This window comes from Catharus ustulatus, chromosome 13 (genome assembly GCF_009819885.2).
Source record: "Catharus ustulatus isolate bCatUst1 chromosome 13, bCatUst1.pri.v2, whole genome shotgun sequence".
In the NCBI taxonomy this organism is placed as follows: Eukaryota; Metazoa; Chordata; class Aves; order Passeriformes; family Turdidae; genus Catharus; species Catharus ustulatus.
The window spans coordinates 9,629,182-9,643,189 of NC_046233.1; the positions used below are offsets into that span (position 1 = coordinate 9,629,182).

At 64.8% G+C, this 14,008-nt stretch overlaps 4 protein-coding genes across 5 annotated transcripts; 2 read left to right on the forward strand and 2 right to left on the reverse strand.

Moving 5' to 3' along the window:
- The first annotated feature begins 2 nt into the window (after positions 1-2).
- WDR6 (WD repeat domain 6) lies at positions 3-4,871 on the forward strand. Its single transcript, XM_033071848.1, has 6 exons — positions 3-114; positions 186-2,601; positions 2,880-2,975; positions 3,171-3,287; positions 3,453-3,571; positions 3,653-4,871. Exons 1-6 carry the CDS (start codon positions 3-5, stop codon positions 4,141-4,143), a joined length of 3,351 nt encoding a protein of 1,116 aa, XP_032927739.1. The 3' UTR covers positions 4,144-4,871.
- On the reverse strand, positions 4,764-8,872 carry DALRD3 (DALR anticodon binding domain containing 3). The gene is made up of 13 exons (XM_033071701.2): positions 8,437-8,872; positions 8,021-8,310; positions 7,672-7,937; positions 7,397-7,455; positions 7,178-7,300; positions 6,990-7,060; positions 6,831-6,889; positions 6,428-6,510; positions 6,204-6,327; positions 6,059-6,117; positions 5,839-5,952; positions 5,540-5,608; positions 4,764-5,325 (listed from the first exon to the last, which is right to left on the reverse strand). The coding sequence occupies exons 1-13, from the start codon at positions 8,743-8,745 to the stop codon at positions 5,206-5,208; spliced, it is 1,746 nt and encodes a 581-aa protein (XP_032927592.1). The 5' UTR covers positions 8,746-8,872; the 3' UTR covers positions 4,764-5,205.
- A 128-nt stretch (positions 8,873-9,000) lies between these two features.
- Positions 9,001-10,428, reverse strand: LOC117002519. Its single transcript, XM_033071702.2, has one exon. The coding sequence runs from the start codon at positions 10,416-10,418 to the stop codon at positions 9,516-9,518; it is 903 nt and encodes a 300-aa protein (XP_032927593.1). The 5' UTR covers positions 10,419-10,428; the 3' UTR covers positions 9,001-9,515.
- A 1,701-nt stretch (positions 10,429-12,129) lies between these two features.
- NDUFAF3 (NADH:ubiquinone oxidoreductase complex assembly factor 3) lies at positions 12,130-13,463 on the forward strand. 2 transcript variants are annotated; one of them, XM_033071704.1, is made up of 5 exons: positions 12,130-12,165; positions 12,281-12,473; positions 12,550-12,616; positions 12,768-12,878; positions 12,995-13,463. In XM_033071704.1, the coding sequence occupies exons 2-5, from the start codon at positions 12,324-12,326 to the stop codon at positions 13,030-13,032; spliced, it is 366 nt and encodes a 121-aa protein (XP_032927595.1). In that variant the 5' UTR covers positions 12,130-12,165; positions 12,281-12,323; the 3' UTR covers positions 13,033-13,463. The 2 variants fall into 2 exon arrangements, with proteins under 2 accessions (XP_032927595.1, XP_032927594.1); XM_033071703.1 differs by having other exon boundaries at positions 12,768-12,868.
- The last annotated feature ends 545 nt before the right edge of the window (positions 13,464-14,008 follow it).

The window sequence follows — 14,008 nt, forward strand, 5'->3', positions numbered from 1 at the left end:
CAATGAGCGCTGGGGGGGGGAGTGGTGGCGGCGTTGATGCGGCTAAGATGGAGTCGGTAGCGCTGGTGGCGCCGGTGACAGCGCTGGAGTTCGCGGGAGATGTGCTGCTGGCGGGTGAGCGCTGGGACCGGGGCGGGGCGGGCGGCGAGACCAGCGGCGGAGGCGGCTGACGTGGTGTCCCGCAGGTACAGGCCCGGAAGTGGTGGCGTTTCGGCTGAGCGGCAGCGGGCCTGCGGTGGCGGCGGGCCGGCGGAGCGTGCTGCGTGAGGCCAGTGTGCAGGGGCTGCGGGCCGAGCCGGGCCCCGGGCCGACGGCGCGAGTAGCGGTCTTCGGTGGACGCTGGCTGGCAGTGCTGGCGGTGCGGCGCGGCGGAGCGGGCGGCGGGCCGCGGCTGGCGGTGTGCGGCGGCGGGGCCGCGCGCCATCTCGGGATGCGGGTGTGGGAGGTGCGGTGGGCGGCGGGCAGGCGGCTGGCGCTGGCGCTGGGCAGCGGGACCGTGGCGCTCTACGAGTGGCGGGGCGGTGGGCGCTGGCTGCGGCAGGCGAGCTGTGGCGGGGCTGGGGCCCTGCGTTGCGCCGTGCTGGCGGGGGTGAGCTGGGCGCGGCTGGCGCTGGCGGCCGGCACGGCGATGGGGGCCGTGGTGGTGTGGCGGGCGGCGGCGGCGAAGTCCCCTCAGTATCAGTTGCGCGGACACCAGGGCGCGGTGCTGGCGCTCTGCTACGCGGCGTCGCGGGGGCTGCTCGCCTCCGCCTCCGAAGACCGCAGCGTGCGGCTCTGGGCCGTGGGTGAGTTGGGCATCGGGGACGGGACCGGCGCCTGCCTGCTGGTGTGCTACGGGCACGGGGGGCGAGTGGCCGCCGTGGTGCTGCGGGGGCCGCTCCCGGTCAGCGCCGGGGAGGACGGTGCCTGCCTGGAGTGGGGCGGCGGCGGCGGTGTGCGGCGGGCGCGGCGCGGGCACCGCGGGGCCCTGCGCGCCCTGGCCCTGCGCCCCGCCGGCGGCCGCTTGGCCACGGGCGGCGACGACGGCGGCGTCCGGCTCTGGCAGCCCCGGCGGGCGGCCGCGGACGCGGGCCCCGGGGTTGCGGCGCTGGGAGCCCCGGAGCGGCCGCGGACCGTGCTGCTGGTGGGGCCGCGGCGGGTGCTGGCGCTGGGCGAGGCGGGCGGGCTGGCGATATTCGAGGTGGCTCAGGGGCGCTGGACGCCGGTGCTGCATCCCAGCGCCAGCGGGCCCCGCGCTGTGCTGGCGGCCGCTCCGCTGCACGGACGGGACGAGACGCTCTGCGCCGTGGCCAGCGGCAACGGGCGCCTCCTCCTTTTCGCCTTAAGCCATCCCGGGGCCGCCGCCAAGCTCAAGCTGTTCGACGGGGCCGTGCACGGGCTGAGCTGGGCCCCCCGTCCCGGACTGCCCTCCGACACCGCTGCTGCCCTTCTGGCCTCCGGGCCCGACGGGGAGATGCTCTGGCTGGACGTCACCCACCGCCCCGGGCAGGCACCCTGGGTGCAGCTCATGGGTCGGTACCTGCTGCCCCCCTGCAAGCAACGCTGGCACACCTGTGCCACTTTCCTGCCCCAAGAAGAGCTCCTGGTCTGCGGTGACCGCCGGGGCTCCCTCCTCCTCTTCTCTTGCAGCAGCTCCTCGGGGTGGGCTGCAGAAAACACCAGCATTGTCAATGGTGGCACTGACCCAGCTGCTGAGGACTCCAGCAATGAGTTGGAGCCCTCTTGCTTGTTGAACAAAGAGGCTCTTCCTCTTGAGTCCTCACTATCAGTGCTCTTTGGACTCCACGGGAAGACAGGAGTTACCTCGGTGACCATCCACAGGGGCTGCATTTACAGCACGGGCCGGGATGGTGTCTACCGCCAGCTCCGCCTGCGGGACCGGCAGCTGGAGGTCCTGCAGAAGCACAGACCCTGCAAAGGGCTCCAGTGGATTGAGGAGCTGCACTTCACCTCGGATGGGGACCTGCTTGTGCTGGGCTTTCACGCTGACAACTTTGTGGTGTGGAGCAGCAGGACTCGTGAGAACATCCACTGCATCCCCTGTGGGGGCGGGCACCGCTCCTGGAGCTACTGCAGCAGCCCCTTGGCCAAGGTGTTTGCCTTTGTCAAGTCTGGGGATGTGATGCTGTACCACTGTGAGGCCAAGCCCTGCGAGCAGCAAGTGCTGCTGCCATCCCTGCACGGGCGGGAGATCACCTGCGTGCGGCGCCTGGGGGCCGTGGAGGTGCCTGGCCGTGCCACTGTTAACGTGTTTGTCACCGGCAGTGAGGACACCACAGCCTGTGTCCTGGTGCTCAGTGAGAACTCTCGGGCAGCTGTGCCCCTTGCCCGCCTCAGTGACCACATTTCCAGTGTGAGGACGTTGGCATTCGCCATGGGACCTGGAGCTGAGGGCTTTGGTGATGAGGGCTTGTCTGCCCTGCTCTTCTCTGCAGGCGGCCGCGCACAGATTGAGTGCTACCGGCTGCTGTGTGCTGGGGACGCAGCGTCTGAGAGTGCTGTGGCCTGCCAGGTCATCCATGTGGCCTCCCACCGGCTGGACAAGTACTGGGAGAAGAAGAAGAACAGGCACAAGCTTGTCAAGATGGACCCAGAGACAAGGTGAGGTTCAGGGACTGTCCAAAGCAGGGTTAGTAGTGATCGTAGTGTGGGAGGGTGATGGGAACTGCCACAGCCTCCACTGGAATACCTGCTCTGTGCAGCTTCAGGTTCAGCTGAGGCAGACAGGGCCAGTGTAGCTTCATGTGTGGTTCCTGGTGTACAGTGCCCTGTGGGCCTCAAGGGGCTTTTGATTATGGAAAGGCTCAGGGCTGCTCTCCTGGGACACCCGTTTCCATGGAGCCACAGAGGTGTTGGTGAGTGTTGTGTCTTTGCTGCAGGTACATGTCCCTGTCAGTTGTGCCTGGGACCAGCACCAAGCAGCTGCCAACTCCCTGGAAGTTCCTGGCTGCTGCCTGCAGTGATGGATCAGTCCGGTGAGGAGCCGTCATGGGGCTTGACAGGGAGAATGGAGCTGGTGATGGCAGCAGAGCAGGCTCCACACAGGAGCTTGCTGCCATGGGATGTGGCCTGCTCTGAGCTGGCCATAAGACAGTGTGTGGCGGGAAATGGGGCAGTGGAGCTGGAAGCTCCTACTCTCCCACGGCCAAATGCCCTCTGCTCCATTACAGGATCTTTGGGCTGCTGGAGGCTGCTCAGAAGTTGGTGCTGGTGGCAGAGTCATTTCACCACCAGCGCTGTGTGCTGAAGGTGGAGGCGTTCCTGCACACATGGGCAGGAGGGGAAAGGTGAGCCCTGAATGGGGAGAAATGTCTGTCCTCGCAGGGATGGCAGCTCAGCAGGCAGAGGGAAGGGAGAAGTTAATCCCTGGGGGCTGTTCTGCCATTTCCATTGATCTCAGTGGGGATGCTCAGGGCTGCAGCCAGAGACTCCCCCTATACCCCCTGTTCTAGGAGGCACCTCCTGTGCAGTGCAGCCACTGATGGCAGCATTGCCTTTTGGAACATCACCAGCACCATCATGAATGCGGCAGATGCCTTGCAGCAAGCAGAGGGAGAGATGCAGCCCTTGGGTGAGTGCTGCTGCTCAGCAGCTCTTGTGCTCCCTCTGACCAAGGTGAGCGTTGCTCTCCTGACTGAGCCTGTTTACCCAGCTCTGGATGCCCCACTGGTCACCATCATGGCCCACAGCTACGGCGTGAACAGCCTTCACATCCGCGAGACCCCCGAGGGACGGTACCTGGTGGCCAGTGGCAGTGATGATGGCTCCATCCACGTCTGCCTGCTGGAGGTAGCCCTGGGCAGGGGTGAAGCCATTGCAGAGACGTGCCTGCAGGTCCTGGAGCGGGTGTCCAGGCCCTGTGCCCATGCTGCCCATGTGACAGGAATCCGGGTGCTGCAGCCGGACCTGCTGCTCTCTGCCTCAGTGGACCAGCGCCTGACGCTGTGGAAGCTGTGCCCAGGCGAGCTGGTGCCCCTCAGCACCACCTTCTTCCATGTGCCTGACCTAGCCGAGCTGGACTGCTGGGAGGTGGTGGAGGCTGGGGGCGAGCTGTGCTACTACTGTGTGCTCTGTGGGCAGGGCCTGGAGATGCTGTGTGGCACAGCCTCCTCCAAACTTCCTCCACAAGAGGCTCCCCAGTAACGGGGCAGGTGTGTGACACATCCAGGTCCCTGCTTGCCTGCACACTCATCTGTCCTGTCCTGAGGGAACAGGCTTACTTGGCTCCTTGAAGCACAATGCCATGGTTGTGGTGCTCAAGGCCAGTGGTCTCTAGGAAGAAGGCAGATGTGAGCCCTCCTGGACAAGCCTGGGGCTTCCCCATGCAGTAAAAAAGTGGGGTTCTTGCTCCCCACTGCCCAAGAGCAGCTCTTGTTTGCTGAGGTGTGAAGGACCCATGTCAGCTTTCCAGTCTTGGGCTCAGAGAGGAACCTTGCTTGGGAGGGCACTGAGGACATGGCCTGACCCTGGTAGCTTGAGAGCAGCAGGAGGCCAGGAAGAGTCAGGCAGTGGTGTGACACATGATGGGCTGCAGCCCAGTATGTCCTGGGACAGGGCCCTGTGTGACAGTCCTGACCCTGAGGTGCTGAGGATGGTGCTGAAATGCACAGGGATGCTGATCCTCCCCGTTAGCACTCTGTGCCATGAGGGGTAGCTGGGCTGCCCACAAATGCCACTCCCCCTCAGGCCAGGTGGGTTGTTCCTGCACAGCAGCAAGACCCAGGACAATCAGATCGAAGGAAGGACAACCTTGAGGTCAGACAGACTGTTTGTCCAGCAACAACTGTATTGGACCCCAGTACTGGGGCCTGGCACCTCAGGAGCTCCCTGCCAGCACGGAGCACCCTTCAATAAAGTTTGAGGAAACTGAACTTGGCATCTGTCTGACTTTGTGGTGACTGGTCCCTGGTACCACCTCCCCAGCACTCCCACCCCAGCTTCTGGGGTGCCACAGGAGCCCTCTTCCCTTCTGCTTGTGTGGATGTGGAGGGGCATCTATGTCTCACACTGGACACAGCTGCAGAGAGCAGAGACCAATCCCCAAACCCCTTGGGCCATGGGAAGAGAAGCACCTGCATGGTGCTGAATTGGGCCTTGCCTACCACTGGGGCAGCCCCTCACCCTGCCAGGAGAATGTGCCCTCTTCTCCCCCATGTGTGGTGTGTAGGTGACTGCCACACCATGGTACAGCTCTTCAGGGGTGGCTCAGATCTGGCTGAGAGGAGGGAGGTGCAGGGTTGCCAGTGCGCTGTGGAACACATCCCTCACTGCTCGCAGCAGCTGGAGACGTGCAAACATCTGGTCAAAGAGATGAGGGAATGGCTCCTGCAGGAAGAAATGTGGCAGATAGGGGCTGGTGGACAATCTGCCCCTCACCAGGCTGGCCCTGCTGGCATTGCTGCCTGTGCACCCTTGGAGGATGGGACTGGGGGCCATCACACTGCTGGCACCATTCCCCACACCGCTGCCCCCCAAGTGCAGTGCAGCCCCAAGAGGACTGCAGGGCCACAAGGCTGCAGGCTGGGACACCTTAACTCACCCCCAGGATGTGCACCCGGTTGTAGTAGGAACTAAAATCCATGCTGAGCTGGATCAGGAACTTGCACACCTGCAAGGCAGAGACATTCTCATGGCACAGTGAATTTTGGCTGGTCTTGGGTCCTCACCCACCCCAAGCACAGCAGGAACTGCCCCAGGGGCATTGCAATCTATTCTGTCAGTACTGGCTCTGTGTTGCTCACAGATGGACAGATGGGCAGCACCTGCTGGCACAGAGCTTTGCCCTGGGCTGGGATTACTGGAGCAGCATCCATGGATGCTATAACACATGGCACTTACTGTCTCTGTGTTGGCAGTGATACGGATCCCCTTGGAGGGTGGGGGCAGCTGTGCTGCCTGCTGCAGGACTTCAGGGAAGGGCAGGAGATAGTTGAAGAGCAGGAGCCATTCGCCCTGTGCAGGGATTATGTTTCTCAGTGTCAGATCCTCCTGGGCCAGTAGCACCCATCACCAGAGCCAAGGGTGCACAAATCCCCCCATTCCTCCTCTCAGCACTCACCTCTTCTCGGAGGCAGGAGAAGTTCAGTTCAGACACTGGTGGCAGTGGTGGATATGTGCCTGGAAAGCAGGGAGACTGCTGTGCCCAAAGAAGCCCTGTGGCTCCAGGAGTGGCTGGGGAGGAGGGTGGTGGGGCTGGTGCTCACCCTGCTCCACAGCCTGCTGGAAGGCGTTGAAGAGCGTGGCCAGTCGGGCACAGTTGTACATCACAAAGGCACCGCTCTTTGTTCCCTTTGTGGAGATGCTGTTGTTCTCCAGGTCCAGTGTGATCTGAGGGCAGGGAGAAGTCATATCCAGGCTGCTCAGCACAGATCTACTCCACTGTTCCCACAACCTGCCAGGCATGGCTCCAGGCAAGCTGCTGTCCTACCTGACCCCGGTGAGCAGTGCTCAGCAACTCAAACCTGATGGCAGCCACTGTCAGGGTATCAATCACCTCTGTCCAGGCCTCATCTGTGAATAATGCAGGTGCCATCATGCACAGCGTGCTCCATTCCCATGTACTGATATCCCCAGCATGCAGGCAGGACACCCCTGCCAGGACCAGGTCGTAGCTGAGGACCACCACACCATCAGCCCTGGCTCCCATCAGAAGGAGCTGCTCTGTGCCAGTGCCCTGGATATTCAGATGCCTTCCCAAAGCAAGGGCAGCACCTGGCTTGATCCTGGAGGGGAGGAGCACCCTGCAGAGATGCACCCCCCCTGGCTGTGGACTCATGGGAGAGATGGGATGGAGCAGCATCCATGCATAGAACCCTAGAGCAAACTCTCACCTTGCGCAAGCTCCCCATACTTCATCACAGAGGCTTCGTACATCTGGCGCTTTCGGAGCCTGGGAGAAACACAGGCAGAGCCACTCACTGTGGGCTGAGCTGGCCCAAAGGGAGCCTTAGCAGGAGAGAAAGCAGCAGGTGCCTTGCACACCAACTTACTGGAAGTACTGGTCTGCCCCAATGGGCGAGGAGGGGTTGGTTACCTTCACCGGCCCACAGACAAGGTGTTTCTGAAAGACAGAGAGGCTGAGGCTGAGTGAAATCCAGCCCTGTTGGAAACCTAGTCACGAGCCAAGGATGGATGCTGGGGGCCACACTGAGGAGGATCAGAGGTTGCTCTTGCTCACCTGCAAAGTTGTGTGGGCTCCCAGATCCAAAATCCTCCAGAGCACATCCAGCTGCTGCAGTTGGAATTCCTCCTCACAGTTCACCACATGCACGATGCTGCAGCAACTGCTCTGGCCTTTGGCCTGCAGCAGAGCACAAGGGGAGCTCAATCGTATTGCCTGGCAGAAGGGAAGGACACTTGGGAATCAAGAGGCAGGCAGTGCTATGGGGTCACTCACTGGGCACTGCAGAACAGCTTCCTGCAGCTCAGCCAAGGACCGCAGTGTCCCCTCTGTCACTGAAAGATGGAGGGACACACAGTGGGACATGGGATTCTCCACCCCACACCATCAGGCTGCCCTAGGCTCAAACTAGGCTGAAGGGGAACAAGAGGGAAAGCCATTTGTGTCCACTCCCTCCCCTTATTTTTGTTAAAAAACAACTGAAACAGGGCTTCTTCGCACTCATTCTACTCCCACTGCCACACCTGAGCTGTTGTAGGTATAAGGCTCACCAAGAAGTACATCTAGATTGGGGTCGTAGCCCAACAAGCCCTGCTGCTCCACGAAACTCTTCAGGTGCACCTTACAGATGACATCCTCGGCTATGCCCAGCCCCTGCTCACAGGCTGCAGCACAGGGGCACCGGCCCAGCGCTGCTTTCAAGGCCGAGACGGTGTCAGTGAGGGACGAGCCGCCGGAGGGCCAGGAGATGCGGAGCTGCCGCAGGACATCCCAGCTCCTCTCCTCGCTGAGGCCAGGGACCAGGCGGACGCTGACCCTGCGAGAGAGGGCGAGGCAGACGCTGGAAGCAGCAGGCCCTGTGGCGAGGGGCCGAGAGCAGGACGGGACGGAGGCACTCACCCCTGGGCGCGCAGCAGCTGGGCCAGGTGGTCGGCCACCAGAACGGAGCGGAGGTGGCGGGGCCGCAGGGCAGCGGGGCTGCGCAGGGCCGGGCAGTGCAGCACCACGCAGCCCGTCCGCCCCCCCGCCGCCGGGGAAGCGGGGTCGGGCAGAGGCCCCAGCAGGCGCTGGAAGGCCTCAGGGCGCCGCACCTGCACCTCCAGCCCCGCCGGCGTCTGCCGGCAAACCCGCAGCGGCAGCACTGCTGGGCCCCGCAGCGACGGCACCGCCGACACGACCTCGGGGGGCACCTGCGGGCGGAGGACGAGGAGAGGTCCGTGCTCACGTGCACAGAACAGCTCTACCCGCGGTCCCATCAAACAGTTCCCGCAAATCCTCGCTCCCGACCGAGGCCTGCCCACGCCGCCGCGACCTACCTGCCCACCAGGAAAGGCGGCGCTCAGCGCGGCCCGCGGTGCCAGGAAATCCCGGTGGCGCAGGTTGCGGGCGCCGCTCTCCTTCACCCAGAGCGCAGCGGGCCGCCCCAGGGCCCCGTTCAGCGCCCGCAGCGTCGCCGCCACCCCCGGGCGATCCTCATCCATGTCCATAGGAGCGCAGCCGCCGCTTCCGCCGCCGCCGCGACCGGAAGTGACGTCTAGCCACGCCCCCGATGTCCGCCATGTCGCGCGCGGCGCTCTGGGGCGGCCATCTTGGTCGCTGGCGGGTTGGCCGGGCAGGGCTGCCATCTTGGGGGGGAAACGGGCGCGGAGCCACCATGATGAGTGTGGCGGGCAGCGGGCGCCGCCATGATGAGTGTGTCACACCATGGGGGTGCAACCAGGCCGGGTCTCAGTCCCGCTCAGCCTCACCCCAGTAGGGCCATGCTGTCACCCTGAGATGCGCAGGGGGAGCTCAGATCTAAAATCCTCAGGAACCAAGCAGGAGCCAGAGGCCATGCTGGGGTCAGAGAAGCCTGGGCAGAGAGAGGCTGTCTGGGGCAGCGAGTGCAGTGCAGCTGCAGGCATGGCCCAACCCAGAGCACAACCTGCTGATCCCTGGGCTACTGGGGACAACGAGGGGCCCTAGGAGTAGGTTCGGGAGCCTAAACTATGGTGGGAAGGGAGGCTTGGATGGGCTGGAGTGTGTGAGGCAGACCCCAGCTGTGGGCAGGGTGTCACTGGTAGACCCTGGCTGGCCAATCCAGCCTGTCCACCAAGAGCCCCAGGGCTTGGCCAGGCTGTGACAAGATGGCTGAGGAACCCCAGCAGCACCCATGTGCTCCCGGCACGGGCTCTGCATGGCAAAGCAATGAGCAGCTGTGGGTGCACACCCTGCGACGTTCTCCAGGCCTGCCCCAGTGGGCAGCTTGCCTGTCCAGCACATGAGCAGTGTCTCACTTATCAGCCCCAGGAAGAAGGAAGTGGAAGCGATTAGATCACGCCATCGTGGTCTTGATTACATGTGCAGAGCTGAGCTGCTCCACAGCAATGCTTGGAGCACAGATCTGACAGAGAGCTCACACTGCTGGCCAGCTCCCTGACAAGTGTGCAAATGGCTGCTGAACTGGGGACAGGGCAAGGGCCCAGCAAACCCCCAGCCCCACGGCACCAAGCCTGACAGACAGGGAGCAGGAAGCACCAAAACCCACCACAGCACAGAGCGAGGGACCTCCCTCTGTGCTGTGCCCTTCCTGCCCTCCCCGTGGAGGAAGGGAGGGGGTGGAAGGAGCTCTGCCCGCAGGGCCCAAACCGGTTCCTCCAGGGCTTGTGTGCATGGGGGAACAGCGAGGGGGGGCGGGGGGGGAAGCAGGGCAAGGGCAGATCCTGCTGCATGTGCTCTTCCAGGAATGCAACAACTCGTTTTGGGGCTCCTCAGGCAGCTCTGCAGCCCACAGCCAGTGAGAATCTGCAGCCCCAGGGCAGGAGTGAGAACACGTCCCCCAGGCGTGCCATGGTGGGGTGCTCCCTGCACCACCCACAGCCAAGAGGTGATCTGAGAATCGCTGCTCACACCAGACCAACTGCTGACTGTCCGCAGGGCAGGAGCTGCCCAGGACCCCTGCCCAGCCAGGGGGACTTGCTGGACCTTGTGTCACCACACAAGGTGGATCCAGGCTGGATTCGTCCACATCCCCAGAGCGTCCCTGCAGGCCGCCCACGTGGGCCTGGCAGCGCAGTGGCCTGGGGAGAGCTCTCGGAGGCGCCGAAAGAGCTTTGGAAAGACACGACATCCCCGATGGCTCTCTGGCTGCCTGCTCAGCGGGAGTGATCGTGTCATTCCAAAGCCATCTCTCTCCAGGGGCTGGATCCTGTCCACCCCTGCAGGCACTGGGGTGTTGTGAGGGCCAGGGAGAGCCGGCATGGGCAGGAAGTTTGGCAGTATCGCAGAGCATGCACCTCCGTGGTGCAGGGAACCACATCCACCCTGTGGCCAAGCAGCCATGCTCCCCATGCTCCCCATGCTCTCCCAGGAAGCCAGATGCTATTTTTAGCTGTTGGGAACACAAGAAACAGAAGAGTCCCCAGCCGGTGCAAGGGCTGAGCCACGAGGCTGGGCACACGGGTGATCCCCCATCCCGACACCACCCTTCTTCCAGAGTGTGGCCCCAGGCACTGCCCCAGCCCAAGGAGGGGCTGGCGTGGGACACGCGGCTCTTGCCAGCACAGGGTGGTGGGCAGGGGTGGGGGGCGTGTGGGGCGAGGCGGTGGCGGGAGCGCGGGTAACGAAACCCCAGGGCAGCTGGGCACAGCGGGGACAGCTGCTTTTGGGATTCCGTTGCCCGCGCTGGCGCCGCAGAGGGATGGGCACGGGCACCACGGCCATGCCACCCCAACCCTGGGGCAGTCGGTGGGCCAACAGGGGAGAGGGCGACTTACCGGCAGGGACCGGGGCGGAGGAGGTGCGTGGGAGCTACTGCCGGGCCGTTGTGATCGGGGGTGCCGGCAGAGACCGGGGTTGTGCTGACGGCTCCCCCCGCGCCGCGGGCCGGGTGCCAAGGGGAGGGCGGCACGGCCGAGCCAAAAGGAAACGGCTCCGAACAAAGCCCCGGTGGGGCTGGAGCAACTGGTGCCAGCCCATCAGCCCCCGACGGGGCCCGGAAACACGAGCCGTCCCCGAGGGAGGGCACCTGCCCCGGCACCTGCGCCCAGAGGCGGCACGGCTCGGTCCGACCCCACCGCTGCCAGAGCCCCGGCCCCGGCGAGGAGCCCTCGACACCGCCACGGGGGGAACTCAGACCGCGTGGGGAACCCCACCGGCCCCATTCGGAGCTCCCGCGGTGTCCCCCGGGGATCCCTGGGACCCTGCGCCGGCCAAGGCTGCCGGCTGTGGGAATTCCTGATGCCTGCGGCACGGCACGGTGGCGGGAAACGCTCCGCCGCCACTGCCGGAGAGCTTCCCGGTGGCCCCCGCCGTGTCAGGCTACGGCTGGCCCCGGGTGGGTGACACAGGTGTGGACGTGGGTCCCTGTCCCAGGACACCTGTGAGCCCGCCGTGCCACCGGCCTCACCGAGCGCGGCAGGAGGAGGGGGGAGGGTGCAGCGGGAGGTCCCGGCGGCGGCTCGGGGGGTTCAGCCCCGACTGGCAACAGCCGCCCGCAGGGGGGAACACGGGGAACCGGGGCACCGTGCCGAGCCTGGGGCAGCCCCGGGGCACCGGCAGGGCCGGGCCAGGAGCGCAGCCAAGACCCGGGCCCGCTCCCTCCCGCCCGGGGAGCCGCCCGCTCCCCTCTCACCTCCGGGCCCCGCAGCCTTCGGCACAGCAGCCCGGGCCGGTCCGCAGCCCCTCCCGGCGGCGGGGTCGGGAAGGCTCCAGCGGGACACCCCGTACCCCGCTCCCGCCGTGCCGCTCCCGCCCCGCCGCCGGCCGCTTTCGCTCCGGCGCCCACCTGGGCTCTGCAGGTCGGGGCGTGCCCGGGCCCAGGAGCAGCGGGTGTGTGAGTGTCGCGGCCCTCCCGCCCCTCAGGACCCGCGGGCGGGGGAACCCCGAGTGCTCCCTGGGAGCCCCGGTCCGACCCCGCTCCCCCGGTGGCGCTGTCCCGGCCCCGGCCGCCGGGGGGCGGTAGCGGCGGGGGCGGGGCCGCCCGGCGGTTCCGGCGGTGTCGCGGCCATGGCGGCGGTGGCGGCGCTGCGGCGGCTCGTGCCGGCCGTGGGGCGGGCGGCGGGCAGGTACCGGCACCGGCAGCCGGCACCGCGGCTGCCCTGCGACCGGGGGAGGTGCCCGTAGGGTCTCCGGGGGGTGTCCGTGGGTCCCACTTGTCCCAGCTGCTCGCTCTCCCCGCAGAGCGCCGTGCCGGGGTCACCGGCTCACGCCGGCGGATGATGAGATGTACCAACGGACGCGGGTGATGGTGCTGGAGCCGGAGTCCCCAAATACCATGTTCATCGAGGGCTACAGCACCCGCGGCTTCACCATCAGCGGAGACGTGGTGGTGGGGCCCTGCGCCGTCCTGCCCCGCAGCATCCTCCAGTGGAACGTGAGTGCCCGGCGGCGGGGCGGGGGCTGCCGGTCCCCACCGCGCACCGGGGACAACGCCCGCCGTGTCCCCGCAGGTTGGTTCTCACCGGGACATCTCGCACGAGAGTCTGTCGCTGTTCCGGCTGCTGGAGCCCCAGATAGGTACGCGGGGAATGAGGGGCGCGGGGTGCCCCCCTTTCGGGCTCCTGTCGGGGGGGCTGTGCGGGAGCCATTGGTCCGTGCAGGAAGGGCAGGTCTGGGCCGGGACAGCTCGAATGCTGCCCTGCCCACCCTTGTCGTGCCCTGGTTGCAGAGATCCTGGTGCTGGGCACAGGGGACAGGGTGGAGCGGCTCCACCCAGCCACGCTGAAGCAGATGCGGGAGTGCGGGATTGCTGTGGAGGTGCAGGACACGGTAAGAAAGGGTGAGCGCAGGCAGCACCCCATTGCAAAGGAGGGAGGGGGTCATGTACCTTGTGGGGAGGGGCCGACTCTCCTTTCTGAGGGCTGGAGCTTCACTCACTCCCTTTTCTGTTCACAGGCGAATGCATGTGCAACCTTCAACTTCCTAGTGAATGAAAGGCGCCTGGTGGCTGCTGGGCTCATCCCCCCGCGGGGCACCTACGACATGTAGGCACTGCCTGCCATGCCCACGGTTCTTCCTCTTGCCTGCCTGAAGCTCCCAGCTGAGAAATGCTCCATAGTGAACTGTGGAGCTGCCAGCTGGGTGATGACTCTGCACACACGAGGGCTGTGAAATACATGGGCCTAGCTCTTCCCTGCAGTCCCTGACTTCTTCACCTCCTTGCCCAGTCTGGGCTGGGGACTGTGGGGCACAGCACAAGGCTTTGCTGGCAGCACTGCTCCCACAGCCCTGCCAAGGCCATGCCCCTATACCTTGGCAGTAAGAAGCCTCATCTGAGGGAGGGTGACGGCTGGTGGGGTGAGCTGTACACCCCTGGGCACATGTGAAGCTCTACGAGGAAAATACATGTAAATGGGAAGTACTAGTAATTGTGTGGTAGTTAATGCACAGTGCATTGAGGCTGCAACAAACTGATGTGGCATGTGCTCACCTTGGGCACTGGGCAGCATGTGTGCTGGTAGGATGCCATGTGCCAGCAGCTTCCTGTGCACAGCCAGCACCAGCAATTAGTGTCCCCACTGCTGCTGGCCTGGCTTGGGCTCTCCTGTGGGGCTTTGCACCACCCAGCACTGCTGGGCCCTTGGGCAGTGTTGGTCCAAGGGTACTGCACCCCCTCTCAACTGAAGGGTCAGCTCCAGCAGGGGACACGGAGAGGATACCTATCCTGCCCTCACACTGGTTGGTTCATGGTTGGGGATGTCACCCCTGGGGAAGAGAATACCTGTATCTAATGGAAGCCTCATGCCCTGAACTCTGCCCCCTTGGCAGCCAAAGGCAGGGGATGCAGCTGCAAGGGTAGGGTGGCTTTGCTTAGCAAGTGTCTTAGTGACACTGACACCATGGCATTGGAGTCAAGGCTCTGGTTTTAGTGTATAAATCAAATTTGACATCCCCAGAACACGGATGGTG

What these genes read in the sequence shown, in the direction of transcription:
- WDR6 (XM_033071848.1), top strand. Translation starts at nt 3, where the DNA reads ATGAGCGCTGGGGGGGGGAGTGGTGGCGGCGTTGATGCGGCTAAGATG. An exon ending in GGGAGATGTGCTGCTGGCGG is followed by an intron (nt 115 to 185) that starts GTGAGCGCTGGG and finishes GGTGTCCCGCAG; the next exon opens with GTACAGGCCCGGAAGTGGTG. An exon ending in GGGAGAGATGCAGCCCTTGG is followed by an intron (nt 3,572 to 3,652) that starts GTGAGTGCTGCT and finishes CTGTTTACCCAG; the next exon opens with CTCTGGATGCCCCACTGGTC.
- DALRD3 (XM_033071701.2), bottom strand. Translation starts at nt 8,745, where the DNA reads ATGGCAGCCCTGCCCGGCCAACCCGCCAGCGACCAAGATGGCCGCCCC. An exon ending in AAGCTGTTCTGCAGTGCCCA is followed by an intron (nt 7,301 to 7,396) that starts GTGAGTGACCCC and finishes GCTCTGCTGCAG; the next exon opens with GCCAAAGGCCAGAGCAGTTG. An exon ending in TCACTGCCAACACAGAGACA is followed by an intron (nt 5,609 to 5,838) that starts GTAAGTGCCATG and finishes TCTGCCTTGCAG; the next exon opens with GTGTGCAAGTTCCTGATCCA.
- LOC117002519 (XM_033071702.2), bottom strand. Translation starts at nt 10,418, where the DNA reads ATGTGGTTCCCTGCACCACGGAGGTGCATGCTCTGCGATACTGCCAAA.
- NDUFAF3 (XM_033071703.1), top strand. Translation starts at nt 12,324, where the DNA reads ATGTACCAACGGACGCGGGTGATGGTGCTGGAGCCGGAGTCCCCAAAT. An exon ending in GCTGCTGGAGCCCCAGATAG is followed by an intron (nt 12,617 to 12,767) that starts GTACGCGGGGAA and finishes CCCTGGTTGCAG; the next exon opens with AGATCCTGGTGCTGGGCACA. An exon ending in CTGTGGAGGTGCAGGACACG is followed by an intron (nt 12,869 to 12,994) that starts GTAAGAAAGGGT and finishes TTCTGTTCACAG; the next exon opens with GCGAATGCATGTGCAACCTT.